This window comes from Ixodes scapularis, unplaced genomic scaffold, assembly GCF_016920785.2.
Source record: "Ixodes scapularis isolate PalLabHiFi unplaced genomic scaffold, ASM1692078v2 PGA_scaffold1__304_contigs__length_218370807, whole genome shotgun sequence".
Taxonomy (NCBI): domain Eukaryota; kingdom Metazoa; phylum Arthropoda; class Arachnida; order Ixodida; family Ixodidae; genus Ixodes; species Ixodes scapularis.
Genome location: NW_024609846.1, coordinates 155,280,822 through 155,296,273, shown reverse-complemented (window position 1 = coordinate 155,296,273; position 15,452 = coordinate 155,280,822). Strand labels below are relative to the sequence as shown.

Sequence of the window (15,452 nt, the reverse complement as noted above, 5' to 3'; positions counted from 1 at the left end):
TTATGTCGGTCTCTGTGCAGTCAGGGTCGATGTCTCGAAGGACGCCATAGCAATTTGTGCGGTCGCTAGGTAGAAAAGCACGCACCGGCAGTGCGCATAGCTTGGTTAGCTTCAGGAGTTCGGCTTTGAGTGCAGGCCTTTTAACGTCAACCGCAGCGATATTACGAGCTTTGTTGATACGAACTACACTAACCATGTCTGGTGCGACGTTGTTCAGGTAGTCAGTCAGTTTAAATTTGCTGAGCTATGCAACCTTGCTGGTGTCAGTTGGCATGTACAGTACTGTAAATCCGACTTGTAGGTTGGTCTTCTCTTTAGAATGCGATGCTGAGCTCTGGCTTGTCTTTCGTCTTTTCTTGCCATGAACGACCTCGTAGTCACCGTCGTCGGAGTGCAACTCGTCGTTAGTAGACACAATTGTCGATGAGGAACTGCTCATTGTGTCAGCGGCGCAGTGTATGGGTGGAATCTCATAGCCGTCTTTGATGATCGTCGATGTGCTTGCCTGTGCTTCATCCATGTCAATGGACATGAGAGCGTTCGATGACTCGATGTCCGAGGTCATATTTGTTGACGTCCTGGCCTCCCCTCAGGAGGTCCTTTGCTCACGAAGATCCTATGTCGTTCGGTTAGTTGTTAACCGCCGAATGTACTGTTTAAACACGCAATTTATCGGCTACGTAAGGAAAATTCAGAGACAGGAAAAGGGTTACCAGCAGCAGTGTCGTCGTCGTCTTCTTTTCGTTCTTTTGGTCAGCACCCGTGACAATATATATGTCGTTTGTTCAGGGACAGCTCATTGGATTCTGTATACAAACTGAGGACGGGCGACGTCCGGAAGGCTCCTGTTGCCAGTAGCAAGCCAAGATGGTGAACCAGGTCCAACATTTTAAGGGTAGAGGGCCGAGCCGATCCATGCACTACTGCACCGTAGTCAAGACGGGATCGTACAAAGGCGTTGTATAACTGCAGGATACATTTTCTATCAGACCCCCAAGACTTGTGAGATAACACTTTCAAAAGATTTGTGGACTGAAGGCATTTTTGCTTCAGCGCTTTAAGGTAGAAAATAAAGTTAAGCTTTTTATCAAATATTGCACCAAGAAATCGGTGCTCCTTTCTAACTGGGATAAGGGCTCCATTGAAATCCAGGGATGGATCCAAAGACAACCCGCGGCAAAAAAGAAAGAGGCACACAGACCGTTTTTGAAGCAGAGAATCTGAACCCATTTTCGTCAGCCCACTTTGGCAGTTTGTTTATGGCTAACTGCAACTAACGCTCACAACTGGAAAGGTTACAAGAGGATGATGAAATCTGTATATCATCAGCATAAAGAGAATATGTAATTGAAGGTGGCAGCAGTCGTGTAAGTTAATTCATTGCTAGTAAAAATAAAGTCACACTTAAAACACCCTCTTGAGGGACTCCGTTTTCTTGAACAAAGAAATCAGATAGGACTGAACCGAGACGAACTTGAAAAGTCCTGTCCATCAGATATTCCTTTATGCATCTCAGCATATGGCCACGGATATTACAGGCATACAGGTTTTGGAGAATCCCATACCTCCACGCTGTGCCATATGCCCTTTCTAAGTCGAAAAAAACTGCAACACAGTGCTGCCTGTTTACAAATGTTTCGCGAGTCACAGTTTCCAGGCGCACTCAGTGGTCAAGGGTAGATCGACCTTGGCGGCATCCACACTCATTATTATCAAAGACCCTCTGGCTTTCTAACATGTATACCAGTCGCCTGTCAGGTCGACAGTTTCTAAGACCCCGGCATGTGACGAGCCGCAAAAGACGACTCGTGTGGCTCGTGCGAGCTCCGGTGCCGCGCGTCCGAGCGCGAGGAAAAGGAACAAAATATAAAAATAGGAAAGAAGTTCTGCATAAAATCTCGGAGCTTGACGTGTCTTTCCTGAGGTTGGAGCCCATTTCTATTGACGACCACAACGAATCGTGACAGATGTCAAGAATGAGTTTTAAAAGAAAGTACGCTGTGCACGCCTAATGACCGAGTACTTGAACCCGCTCAACCAACAACGTAAAGTTCAAGTCCCTTGATAATTTTTTAGAAGTCGAAACAACCGATAGAATTGACAAAACACATTCCCTAGAACAAAAATTGCGTCATTCACTTCTGTCTTCTGCTGTGCACCGCCATTCGCTTCCTAAAAGCTGCACCGTCACGCAGTCGACGCTTCAAAAAATGTCACTACTTATATGAAGCCGTAATCTAGGAATTTTATTGCCAGCTAAAGTTTCTAGATAGGAGCTTCCTACAAGTAGCGACATTCTTTGAAACACTAACTGCGTGACGGTGCCGGTTTTAGAAAACGAATGGTGGCGCATAGCAGAACACTCAACTGAATGACTCCATTTTGTTCCAGGGAAATGTGCTTTGTCATTTGAATTGGTTTTCGTTACTTGTAAAAAAGTATCAAGGGACGTTACTGCTGGCAAGTAAAGGCATTCCATCTTGCGTTTGATGATAATTAAACATTACGCAATATCCAGGTCTATTAAAGTTGTCATTCGTGTTCTTGCTAAGCCATGTTTCAGAAAGTGGGACCGAGTCGGAATGATGCTGTCGGGTAGATAATAAACAATCTAGATCGTAGAAATCACTGCGCAAGCTTCCGAGGCCAGAATCACAAAACAAGCTTATGACAAGAAGTGCGTACGGTAAAACATACGCCCACATCCGTATTCACGAAGCGAAATGTTCGTAAGTTAAGCCAGAATCCAACGATAGCTCTAGAGGTGTCTTGTAATGCGATAGCATTAGAACGCTCGTTTTGACAAAAACCCAGCGGTGCCTCTCGTTTGCCAACGCGGGACAGGGAGGGATAAGGAGGAGGCGACGGTTACCGGTGTGTGGGGATGTTTTTTGGTCTACACACATGCGACGCTCCATTTGGTGCGAAGCTCTGGTGTCAGCACACGCCAACCTCTCCCTCTCTCTCCGGCGCTGACAAATTGACAGACATCGGGTTTTTGTCAAAACGACCGTCTTTGTCTTCATAAAAGCGGCGTAGTCATGGAGTAATATAGTAAACGCAAAGAAAGGACACAGAAGCCGATTTGCGGCCCATATAGGTGCGTCTAATGCCGTACGCGCAGCGGCGCTTCTGTATAAGATATTTTGAACTTATGCAGGTTGTGCGAATAAATACTTCGTCCGAAAATTGAGATGTTTAAAGACCATTTTGGGTAATTAATATTTTTAAATAACTTTTATATTTTTCGTGACATAGGCCACGATATTTATGGCGCCGACCCGCCGGCCGGCGGCGAGCGTCCTCGGGTCACGCCGGTCCCGCGTGGTCGCACGCAGTCGCTTTGTACGCAACGGCCGCTTCATGAGCAGCTAGATGGTGAACGCCGGCACGTAGATCGGCTCGCTGCTGGAATAAGTTTTCTGCGCGGTAGCTTCGGTCAAAGCAGGTGGCCTTCCTTGAACAGAAGGTAAGTTTACTGGTTCGTACCATTTCGTCGAAGTATACTTCATGAAAACACCAAAACACGATCCGCACTTTTACTACACCCGTTTCGTCGACACTGTGTTGTTTCGTGGGAACTTGTATCAGTAAATACGTGCTGCTGCGATGTATTTTGTTTTACCAAGTGCGTAACTCAATAGAAGCCATCCCCCACCCCCATCTAATCCAGGAGAGACTAAAAATGTTTGTTACAAGGACAGCAGCGTTGTGCTCTACAAAACGTCAAAAGGTATGAAAGTGCGTGGTGGAAGCTAACGCGGGCAGTTTTTCAACGAAACGAATTGTCGATGAAACGTCGCATGCAAACGAAACGATCCGTGGATACGACGAACTGATTTCCACCGCTCTCTTGTATTCGCTACAGTGCATTATGGTGATATTTTGTCCGCCGCTCATTTTGGACGCTTTTGCAATGTACCAAGGGAGCGCGTTGTTGATGATCCAATTGATGTCTCTTGTTCTTCTCTCGCGTGACCAGGTGATGTCCTACGGAAGCTACTGATGTCTTCTCTGGTGCCCCGACAATGGGAAAACATACAAAAAGCCAAGCACCAAGTTCTGTATTGAATTCCAAGTGACCCAATTTATGTAACTCGAAGCAAGCACCCAGTGGAGCGTGGAGCTAAAAAAAAGAATATTCGTGAGGACATTGTTTCCTCAAAATTAACTCGACAGCTTCCATCACCGTTATAAATTATCTACTACCGGCCCCTATAAGAACTGCCAGTTCTTTCCTAGTTAGAAAGTGCAACTTCAGTTAAATAGGACGAAACAGGATTTAAGTGTTATATTATTGTTGTCTACAAGTGAAAATTCGCCGTCATGATTCGCAAGGCAAACCTGTTGAAATGTTGACAAGAGATCCAATGCATATTTTTTTCGATGCCACTTAAGTTTGTGCTATCCCATTCAAGCCAAGTCAAAATGCCCAGTTTTTTATTTTTTACTCTGCGATTAAAATGGCATTGTAAGGTTACCTCGACAAGGGATGGATAATTTGCAATGTTTTAGTGGGCTCAGATGACATGAACACTTTGTTTAGGCATATCGCCCTGCTCAGCAGTAAGTAGAAAATCCACGTCAAGGCGAAACATTTAACATTTCGCCTAGCAATGCAAAATCAAATATATAAAAATCTGAAAAAACACATTGAAGTTTCCTTTTCCGCTTCATCTTCAGTATGCATAATGATTGCGATAAAAAGAATATGGTTCGCAGGTCAAAGGCATGGATATGCTATGGTAGGCTTCTGCGGAACGCTTGTTGTTTCTTATTTGCGAACTTGACTTTGATTCGTCATCATGAACGACTCGCATCATGAACAATATTTTTGTTGAATGTAGGTGTCAATGTTAACGAGACATGACTGTATATGACATAAGAATCTTGATGACACCAAGCCCTTACACCTTATTATTTATTGATTTATTTATGCACTGATTCAATGCTGCTCCCTCCTATTTAGGACACTGCGTACCTGTGTCTAGCTTTCGTTCGACAAATTTCAGAGTGATGTGTTGTGTACCATGTATGGAAAACTAGCTATTTTATGTCGCAATGCCGTTTTGCTTTTTCACGAGCTAAAATATGTTTTTTTTTATGCTACTTTACCTTCGAAATCTGCTTTCGTTGTGCCTGTCAATGAATACTGCATTAGACAGACTACTTTTCCTGCAGAAATGTATTTCGGGGAATGCTTAGGAATGTTGAATCCTGTCGGACTCCCATTAGAATTTTCATTGTTTGTTTATGGCTCGCCCACAGTGAGTTTCAGGCTATGCCAATTCATGTGCTTTATACTTGACGGACATTGGAAATTTTTTTTTCTTCCGACATGTCTTTCGCACTCTAATATATCTATTGCTATATCACGGCCACTCGATCCCCCTGTTGGTGCGGCTTGCCGATGTCCTTCTGAAAACAAAAGGGCGCGCTGAGAGGAGAACTTCTCCCATTTTCCGTGGGGGCGCTGCACATCGGTGAGCGGTCTTGTGAGCTGAAAGCTACACTGTTTCACCTGATGTTGTACCGCAGGAAAGGCTGTAAGCGCGAGCTACTTGCTCTGGGGCAGATCTCGGCGGCGCAAGCTCTCGTGCAGTAAGGGCAGCTGTCAACGCTATGAGCTCGCGCTTCCAGCCTTCGCTGCGGTACAACATAAGCTGAAACGGAGTATAGAGAAGGCGCCCAAGCTCTTGCTCCGCTACCCAGATAAAATAGGGGGTTTTCGTAGATCGTTCTCGCCGTCCCGCAAGGCCCTCCGCAACCCGCTACGATAACGGGAACTTAAAAAGTGAAGGCTATCGGCGCTCAGGCGCAGTAGCAACTTCTTCGTTGTGGAACGCTTAGCAGAGGGGGCAGCGCGGTCTAATATCTGCCTGTCATTGGCTTCGCCGATACCGAGGCGCTGCCGCGGTTGCAGAAGGCAGCAAAACTCGCTTTCCTCCCACCTATGCACCGCTGTGCTCGGCGAAAATATCGTAGTGTCACTCTGCGCTTGCGTGTGTGGTTTGTGTTGGCATTTTGGAAGCTGCCGGAGATATAAATGCCCGTTCTAGTTCCGAGTGCCAGACGGCGATTAAATGTGAAAAACTCCACTCGCGAAACAGGAAATCCGGCAGTTGATGAAGTACAATAAAGTCTCTTCCGAACTTGAGTTCGCACCGCTGACTTACATGGCTGGCTACTTGGTCTTCGTTTGCGAACAAAAGGTGGCCACTTTTTTTTTGTAGAAATTGTCGTAATTTCAAAGTAATTAGCTGAAACATTCAACCTTGCAAAGCAATAAGAATTTCTCAGTGAAAGCAAGGAAGGCTAATGTGTAGAACCCGCTAAACTTTGCAGGTGACGTGTCCTGAATGCAAGCGCAACTTAAGGGAAATGCATCACATGACGGAGCATATCAGTCCATGGTTAGCCTTGACCAAGGAGGACTCAGCTATCCACCACCTGAAGCTATCTGGCTGTGCAAGCTTGTCTGCACGTTTGTCGAGAGGGCTCTACAGTCGGCAGAGATTCGTGGTTGTGGAAGGATTTGCAAGGTCCTCTCTAGCGCTGTGCTTCCACACCTTATGGACTCCCCGCTGATATGGTATGTTAACTGCCGAGACCCCTACCCCAGCGAAGAGCTGTGCGAGCTCTTTCTCAGAAAACTCCTCATATATTTTTGGCAAACTGGGCTGGTGACCTAAAGAGCTCACTTTCGCGAAAGCCTTTTTCCCGAAAGGTACTCCGCTTGTGAACTAAATGACTCCCTTGGTCTGTTTTTTTTTGTTAACAATGAAGTTTATAATGCTGAAGTTATGCACGCGGAATCCGATTTTATATTGTCCGTCACAGATGAATAATGGCACAGCTCGCGCGTGCTCGAGCGTCGGTTAAAACGGGAAATCACACGGCCTAGCTATATCCAACTATAACTCCTATATTAAAGCGGTAATAGGAACGGGGCAACACTTACGGGAACAAGAAAACGGCAATTCGCTCATACTGCCAGCAGAATGGAGCTTTAACGCGCAGCCTGCTGCTGAGTGACCTTTTCGTAGAAAGAATCATGTGCTTTTATTCTACACAAATTTGTCACATCATTCATGCAATCTGGGACTCGTTTCAATTGAGACTTGCGGCTTCAAGAAAAAAAAATCTAAATCGCCACACCGGGCCGGGCCGGGCGTACTGCTCCTCTCTCACTATATTTTGTCTTACCTTAGCATGGACTAACCGCGAACGCTGTGCTAGCGCGAGCGGCTAGCCTTTACTGCCCCGAATGGAGCACTGGCCGCACGAGCGCTCATGCAGCTGCCGAGGATTCCTTCGAAGCAACTATCTCGCGCTTTTAGCACGCAGGGCTAACAAGTACATACTCACGTGAAACGAAGTATAGAGTTCCTCGATATGCTCCCCCGACCGAAAGGAACTCTATCTCTCACCGATAACGAGGGCCACGGCTGGCGCTGCGGGGTAAAGTAGAACTATCGCTCTCACCGGCGGAGTGAGGCGTACGGCAGGCCGCTCCCAAGGGGAGTCCTAATCGAGTGGCCGTGGCTATATTACCCAAGCATCAAGGAGAATGCAGAGATTGGTGTTCCACACTCTACAGGCACACGCCTTCCCCTTATAAATGATCCGAAGTAAATAGCCAAAATAAAGCCTTGACGAACGCGCGTGCAGGAGGCCATTTGTTTGAGGTATTTGCTTTAGAAAAGTTACTACTGCTGAGGCCAGCACGCGCGGCGCGTGGAACACCAATCTCTGCATCCTCCATGACGCTTGGTAATATAGCAATAGGCCTATTATTCTCTTATGATTGGTAATGATAGCGATGTCTTATTTATTTCTGCTCTTACTTTTCCTGTAACACCGAATTCAAGCGCAGCTCTTGACGAGGAGGGAAAGGCACTGAGGGGAGGGTATACCCCTCCTCCCTCCTCTTCACCTCGATATCCTGCCTGTTACTGGTCCTTCCCCTCCTTCTCCTTCACCTCCTCCTCCTCTCTTCGTCCTTCGACCTCCTTTCGTCGTCTCCTCCTCCCCCCTCCTCCCCCTCAAGGAAGGGGGGGTCACCTGACTTGGGGGTCACGTGACCTCGGGGGGAGGGGGGGGGGGGGGTCAACTGACCAAGAGTTTCGCGTGACCTGGGGGGTCACGTGACATAGGGGGAGTGGGGGCGGGGGTCACGTGACCTCACGGTTACGGCGACGCCGACGCCGCTCAAGCCGGAAACGGGCGCCTAAGAGCTGCGCTCTACAAAAAAATACATGTTTCATTGTTGCTTCATTTATACTCATATTTCGCACAGATTACCTATTTATGGACTAACATACAAAACACCACTCAAACCTATAAAAAATAAACTGCCCACAATACAGCCCTTCGAGCAATGTCTTTTATCAATGAGGCTCGAAAGCGCTAAGTTTTCATAATTTTTTCTAAACATTTTAACAATTCCTCAGTGTCGCGACTACCGTATACAGGCTAAGCTCATTATATCAAATCTTGATTTTGACCAAAATTTCAGTCTGTTGTAAAAGGGGTATGTTATAAGCAGATATGAAGTTGATTCAATGGTATGTAGAGGAAAACCGATTGAACTTCACAAATCGATATGTTATATCCAAATGTATGTTGTAAAGAGGTCTGTTGTAATGAGCTTAGACTGTATTCTTGTTAACCTTTAAACTTGTAATTAACCAGGGAACATGTTCATCGAATCAATTTATGCATACAAAACGTCATGTATCTTTTGCGTTCTTATTCTGAAGCGTCCCATCGGTACCATGCATAATGACTGACTCAGGCGCATCGCAACAAAAAGCATGAAACTCCATTGCACAATGACTAACTGCCGTACAATCTTTCTATTCCTTCAAAACAGCTATACGTGTATAGAGACGGTCTGTATAACTCTTCAACATGCTTTGTGTCTATCGGTCCTGCTCTTTTTCGACACACTTTATCATCCTTCCTATGCAAATATCCTTATAGGCATACCGGACATAAATAGCAACTCTCTTCTTCCTTAGCTTCTCGTTGTCTCGTTTTGTCTTCTTAATAGTTTAAAATTTTTATATTGAGAGGTTTTTGTTCCGCCTCTGACTCTGCATAGGCATTGTATAATGTTATTTTTTACTTTAATTAAATTTGATTTTGTTTTCTTTATTTGTCATATATACCACAATTGGTCCTTCACTTTGTGAAACTTTGTTTTAGTTTATTTACATTGTTGTTTCTTTGATTGTTGTTAATTGCTAGGGTAACTTTGGACGGCTAACTGACCCCTTTATTGCTATCGGGGTCCCTTGAACAGTTTTTATTTTCTTTTTTTTTTTTTGAAGTTGGGACTCCGGCTTATTTATTTGTTATATAAATTAACAACTTGTTCTAAAATAAAAACACATCTTGACTTAATATATATCAAGAAAGTGCTTTATCTCGACCTCTATGTGTCCTGGAGCTGCAGCCCTTTTATAAGGCGGAAATTAGGAATGTGCACCTCTCGTAGCTTGGGCATACCGGCTAGTATGATTGCGTTTAATTTAATATCAAAGTCATGGTAGGATACCTATATCATCTCAGACGCTGTTATCTACATAGAGCCAATGCCACCTCACACATACTGTGGGAGACTGCCCGTTCCGCGTGGATCTGCATGGACCCGATTTATTCTGACCTCGCGTTTTTGGCACGTATTTTCGAAAGAGGATCTTACACTGTTTCGATTCCATCTTTCAGAGTTTTTATTCTGTTTTGCATTATATTAGGACGCAGCAGTGGGTCGGCATCTCACAGAGTAAGCACACCAACGCAGGATTCTTTATCACGTTTCTTCGTATACGATGGACCGCAGAGGCCGGTTCCAGCCATCACAGCCAACCCAATGCCGTGTGACTGTCACGTGTTCTTCGAGGAATGCGCAGCAAGACGTGAGGCGCGTAGACACGTGATGCGTTTACGGCGCCGCTGAATTGACTGGGATTTCTCGAAACGTGAGTGGTGGTACACTCTTAATCTGGGGCCGTGAAACGTCACGGCCAGAGCCGTGACGTTCAAAGTTTTCAGGACTTAGCCACGAACTGATCCGGCCCCGTCAAAATAGCCGTGTACAACGGCTATTTTGGTGTTCGCACCTTCCCCTCTTTGATGGTGCGAATGACTATATAGTAGGCTCCGTAGGCAGCCCTGTAATTTTTGGCGGCCCGTTTGTGCAGGGCCGGCAAAAACGGGCCGACTATGCGCATAATAGTGGGAAGAAAACACTCTGCTCTCCACTAGATGGCGGCAGTTGGGCCGCCCAGCGTTCCCCGCGGGCGCAGCCAGCGGGCACGCATGCGCATGACGATCATTTCTTGGTGTGCAAGGACGATGAATTTCGAACGTACGAAGTACGAATCTAATCAGAAGGATCTGCCCGTGACATTTGTTTTCTTATCATGTTGATGTAAGCCTATGTTAGAGAATGCACCGAAGCCGCGGGACAGTGAGTTAGTTCTTCAGGATGCTCACGTCGAAGAATATTAAAGGAACTCGACGCGGGCGGTGTAACCATGAGGAAACATGCGAATGCGACGGGTTCACACGGCCCGCTGATCTGGCGGCACGACGAGCACGACCACCACTACTGAGCCAACTTGGCTGGTGCCGTTACTGCGGGCACAATCCTCTACGGCATAACCGACTAGGTAATTATGTAGCTCACTGGCTAATAACGGAATAGAGTCCATTGCTGAAAAAGTTCCTGACTAGTAACTTTTGTTCTCGCCAACAGAGGACAAGTCGGACCCTGTCCTGGACGATGCAGGTATCTCTACACAATATTTTTGTATTCTAAAAAGCACGTTTGGAATCGCCACTTTGCATATTATTCGGATATCGGCTAACGTCGCTGGTGGCAAGCGGATAATAGGTTTACTTCGTTTCACCTTAGCATGGACCAGCGTGTAAGATAGACAGGTGGGGAAACGAGAGCCAAATGAGCGACCGGATTGTGTCCCCCTCGGTTTTTTCTTTTTCTGTGGCGCCATCTATGTGGAGCACCGCGAACTCTAACTCCGGGTGGGCGACCGGTGGCGACCGACTAAACTGACGGAGATGATTTCTCTTGGATTTTCAATGAAGGAATGTTGTGATCTCGGTTTATTTTACGCGCTCTCCCATAAAGTTCCATGCAAATTCAATTCCAATTTTTTTCCTCTCGCCGCAGCGCCATCTGTTGCAAATCGGCGGTACCCGCATGCAGACGAGTACAAAATCCGGTCACGGCGCTGCGGTAGGCTTCTATGGGCCGTTTCCCCACCTGTCTATCTTACACCCTGGCATGGACTTACCACAATGGCTACAAACGCGGACTCTTCGTGTTTGACGCCGGCTCGGCTGTGCACAAGCATTCGTGGTGGGTGACAATTTTTAAAGCTACCGGTTCACAGTCGCAGCCCTTACGATTTGCCTACGGTAATGTGAGGCGAAGAAATCTAGCCGGCTATGCCTCGACGATGGCCACCAGCATTTTACAGCGACAAGGTGTAAATAGTTTAGAGGGGGTATTTTTCTCTTTGCCAAACTGTCCACCGATAGAGCACGGCGTATACGGCGCACTCATCAGCTTGCCCTCCGAGGTATATAGTCGCGCGTCTCTGCCGGCGTCGACGATCGCGTTGAGCAAAGGAGGACGGCCGCACAAGGAAAATTTATACTAAAATTGACGGTGAATGTAACATCTAGAATACACTAAGTTTGCCCTTGTGTGTGCACCCTCGTTTGCTCACGCGACGATCTACGTCGGCCGAAACGTTATTTTTGTGTGAATGAGTTTATGAACTTTTATTAGGCTAACTGAATTTAAGAAATGTATTGTATTAAGCAATATTTTTTAAACAAAAAAAAGTCAAACACTCTGTTTTACAGTATTTGACGCAGTTTAGCAAGGTCTTTACTCTGACCTGACCATACTTTTAAATTTAGTATTTACAGAAAGTTATTTATTCAAAATATTTGACACCATAACTATTTGAACGTCAAACTATATGAATTTTCATATTAAACAAAATTAGCTTTTTGTGTAGTTTTTGAACAACGATTTAGTCGGCGTTTCATGACGCAGCCTGTATGATATAGCCGTGGACCTCTAGATCCTGGGAAGTGGACAACCTCAGCTCCCCTGCCTCGTAGAGTCAAAATTTCCTGTTTTGTTCCCACTCTTCAAACTGCCACCAAAGCTATAGGGTCTATCCATATGCCGTCAGACTGCTTTTTAATGTCGAGTAACTACACACAAGCGTGGCCGCCGAAAGCAAATACAGTTATCTAATCGGCGAATTTCTTTTGCTTTCTTTGGTTTTCCGTAGAGCATATGAATAAACGTGATGTTAGAGGCCATGTTTGTGACCGATGACTCAGCATTTGAATAGACTCTAACGTCCAGCAAGCTACTTTCTAAAAAAAAGACAGCTGTTTGATAAATTTTGGAACGTAATTAAGATACAAGACATGTTCTCTCTCCCTTATTCTCTCACAATAAAATGCTGAAAATTCTTAATCACAGCAGCATCATGCCTTGGCGACAGAGGCAACTAACCTTCGGACGTGCCACGGAGACCCGTGTTGTGGCACAAAGTTCCGGCTGACTGCAACACACTTGGCTCGGGGAGCGCACCTTCAACTGCGGCGGGTCCTCGATCGCCAAGTGTGTCAAGTGAAAGCAACGACCATGCTTCCACCAATGTTTCAGCAAGTGACACAAGTTTTCATATAACTTTCTATTTTATTGTTTGAATATGCTATTTATTACAAGAAAGCAACACCTGTATCTTCAGCTGTGCATCTAATTTAAATATAAAAATAGATTCTTTACTTGCGGAGCCACGGTTCTTTTAAACGTTGAGAAACCATCGACCTTGTTCTTCAACCAATCCCTGCATATTTACTTTCCCCTAGAGCACTCGGGAATTCAATCTCTAAAGTATGCAAATTGAGCTTGGCATTGCTTTTCCCATATATATTTGCGACTCAAAAATGAAGTTGCGACGTGACTATGTGCATGAAGTCTCACAAGAAGACGTCAGGTTCTGTGCCACGTCACAGCTTTAATTTTTACGATGAAAGTTCCCTGTACTTCTCAATCCCCTGGCTTTCTTAGTGGATCACAGTCCTGGACCCTCCGAAATATCCTGCGGGGGAGTGGACGACGGGACATTTTAATAACCAGCAGAAAACGGGCCAGCTAGGAAACGGGTCAGCTAGAAAACGGGCCAGCTATAAAACGGGCCAGCTAAAAAACTGGCCGGAAAGATCCAACTTGTCACGGCAATTTTTGGGGCCACCTAAAAAGAGACGGCAAACGGGCTGGCAATTTTAGGTGGCCCCAAAATTTGCCGTGACAAGCTCGATCTCAATTGTCACGGCTATAGGTGGCTCCCTAGGTGGCTCCAGATTAAGAGTGTACGTTGTAAGAGGAACCGAATATTGAACAACGAAGAGAAGCAGTGATGGCGGATTTTGTGAAGTTTGTGCTGATAGCCACACAGGTGTCGACTTTTGAGAAAGGTCTATAGCGGGTAGCTTGTGCTTCTTATTTCCCCACCCCCAGCTGTCTTTTCTGATTTACATATAGATCAAAATGTCTTACACGTAGCGAGTGAGCACTCGGTCTGGCTCGTGACGATCATAATTATGCTCACGGCAAGCAGGCAAAACATTGAGGTAGGCAATTCCTTTTTGAGTAAAAATCGACACCACTTCTGAAACGAAAATTATGATTTGCAATAAATTTTTGCTATTTTTGTTTCTGGGTGCAGCCGCAACGTGTTTACTAATTTGCATATTGTTGTTTGGGTTGAAATAGAATTTACGGTACATCAGTCTTGGGTAAGTTACTTTTAAAAAGTAATTCGTTACAGTTACAGTTACTTTCAGAAAAATGTAGCGAGGTTACCGTTATACTCACCGCACCATAAGAGTAACTCGTTACAGTTACAGTTACTTTTAAAAAGTAACGACGTTACTTTTCAGTTACTTTTCTATAACAGGAAAAATTTGGGAAATACTCGAAAACGCCCCTCACTGAGTTTTATTTAATAAAAGTAAAAATGTACGCTTTTTACTTCATATTGTATCATAGCAGCAGTTGCTTCTCAAAATTAGTGACTGGAAGTTCCCCTCGTTTGATGGCGAACACGTCCCGGCCCTTGCTGAACGGACCCCGCGCAACAAGAGCAACGAGCAAACCCCGCGCAAACAGCAGTAAATTTTGCCTCGACTGTTGACACCATGTCGGAGTGGCGCAAATCAAAATACGAAACATGCGCAGTGCGGAGCAGTGGCGCTAACCAAAATACGAAACATTCGCAGTGCCCTTTGTGTGTATTGTTGTTTCATGGTTGATTCACCCGATTAATAAGCGTTTGCGCAGAAAAAAGGACAACCACAGCATAGATAGTGCTTCAAGATACTAAGATGTAAGTGTTCAGCCAGAAAGTACACGCGCGTACGTAAAGATAACTAGATTTTTTTTCATCACATCAACACGTTCGGGTCGTGACTCGCAAGAAAGAACGTATTCAAAAGTTTGTGCATGACCAACTTGACACTCGAAATGTCTGAACAGACAATTTGGAAAGTTAAAGAATAGCGAGATTGTACTCGTTCAATCATATGTTATTCATAAAAAACTGGAAAGTAACGACCAAAGTAACCTCGTTACTTTCATCGTTACCTCAGAAAAAAGTAATGGAACTACAGTTACCAGTTACATTTTTAAAAAAGTAACTCGTTATAGTTACAAGTTACCTAAAAAGTAACAAAGTTACAGTAACGCGTTACTACCCGAGACTGCGGTACATGAAGCAAGTTCGAAAGTAGCGAACTTACCCGCCGCCAGACAAGTGACACAACAGATTCCAAGAACCTTCGAGCCAAGTACAATATTTTAACGACTAACGCCTCCCTACTTCGTTTACCATTTGAAGCTAAACAAAAGGGGACATTCTAAACACGTTCCCGTTCTCAACTTGCCGTATGCGTTACACAAAGCCCTCAAACAGCTGTCGAGCGTTATTAAAACTGGTTTCTCGGATTTCGTAATTCTCATGATACGACTGCGGAAGTTTAGAAAGAGAGCAATGTGGTTTAATTTTAGAGGTGAAAACAAATCACCTGATTTGTGAAGATGGGTTGTAGAACCAGTGTTGGAACGAACTCGTTACAAGTAACGATAGTAACGTAGTAACGTACCCGCTAGAATCCCAAATGAGTAACGAGTGAAGTAATGTCGTTATTATTTTACGGTATCTGCTATGAAATTACGCTAGCCGTTACTCGTTACTTTCAATTAAAAATGGCAGCATGATAGTTTGAAAGCAAAATAATTTTATTCTCCGCGCTACAAAAACTGGCAAAGAAACCCCAACAAAGCTTTGTATAAGCTACGTCATTTCAAACTCCCTCAGAAAACACTTACA

At 45.0% G+C, this 15,452-nt stretch overlaps 1 protein-coding gene across 1 annotated transcript in view; it reads right to left on the bottom strand.

Moving 5' to 3' along the window:
* Positions 1-13,691, bottom strand: part of LOC115310062 (neprilysin-2-like) — a 56,824-nt gene extending 43,133 nt beyond the window's left edge. The window contains exons 1-2 of the mRNA XM_042290386.1: positions 13,622-13,691; positions 7,575-7,592 (exon numbers count right to left, since the gene is read on the bottom strand). Coding sequence (XP_042146320.1) covers positions 7,575-7,592; positions 13,622-13,691 — 88 coding nt within the window. The remainder of the gene's footprint in view (positions 1-7,574; positions 7,593-13,621) is intronic.
* Positions 13,692-15,452: the final 1,761 nt, after the last annotated feature.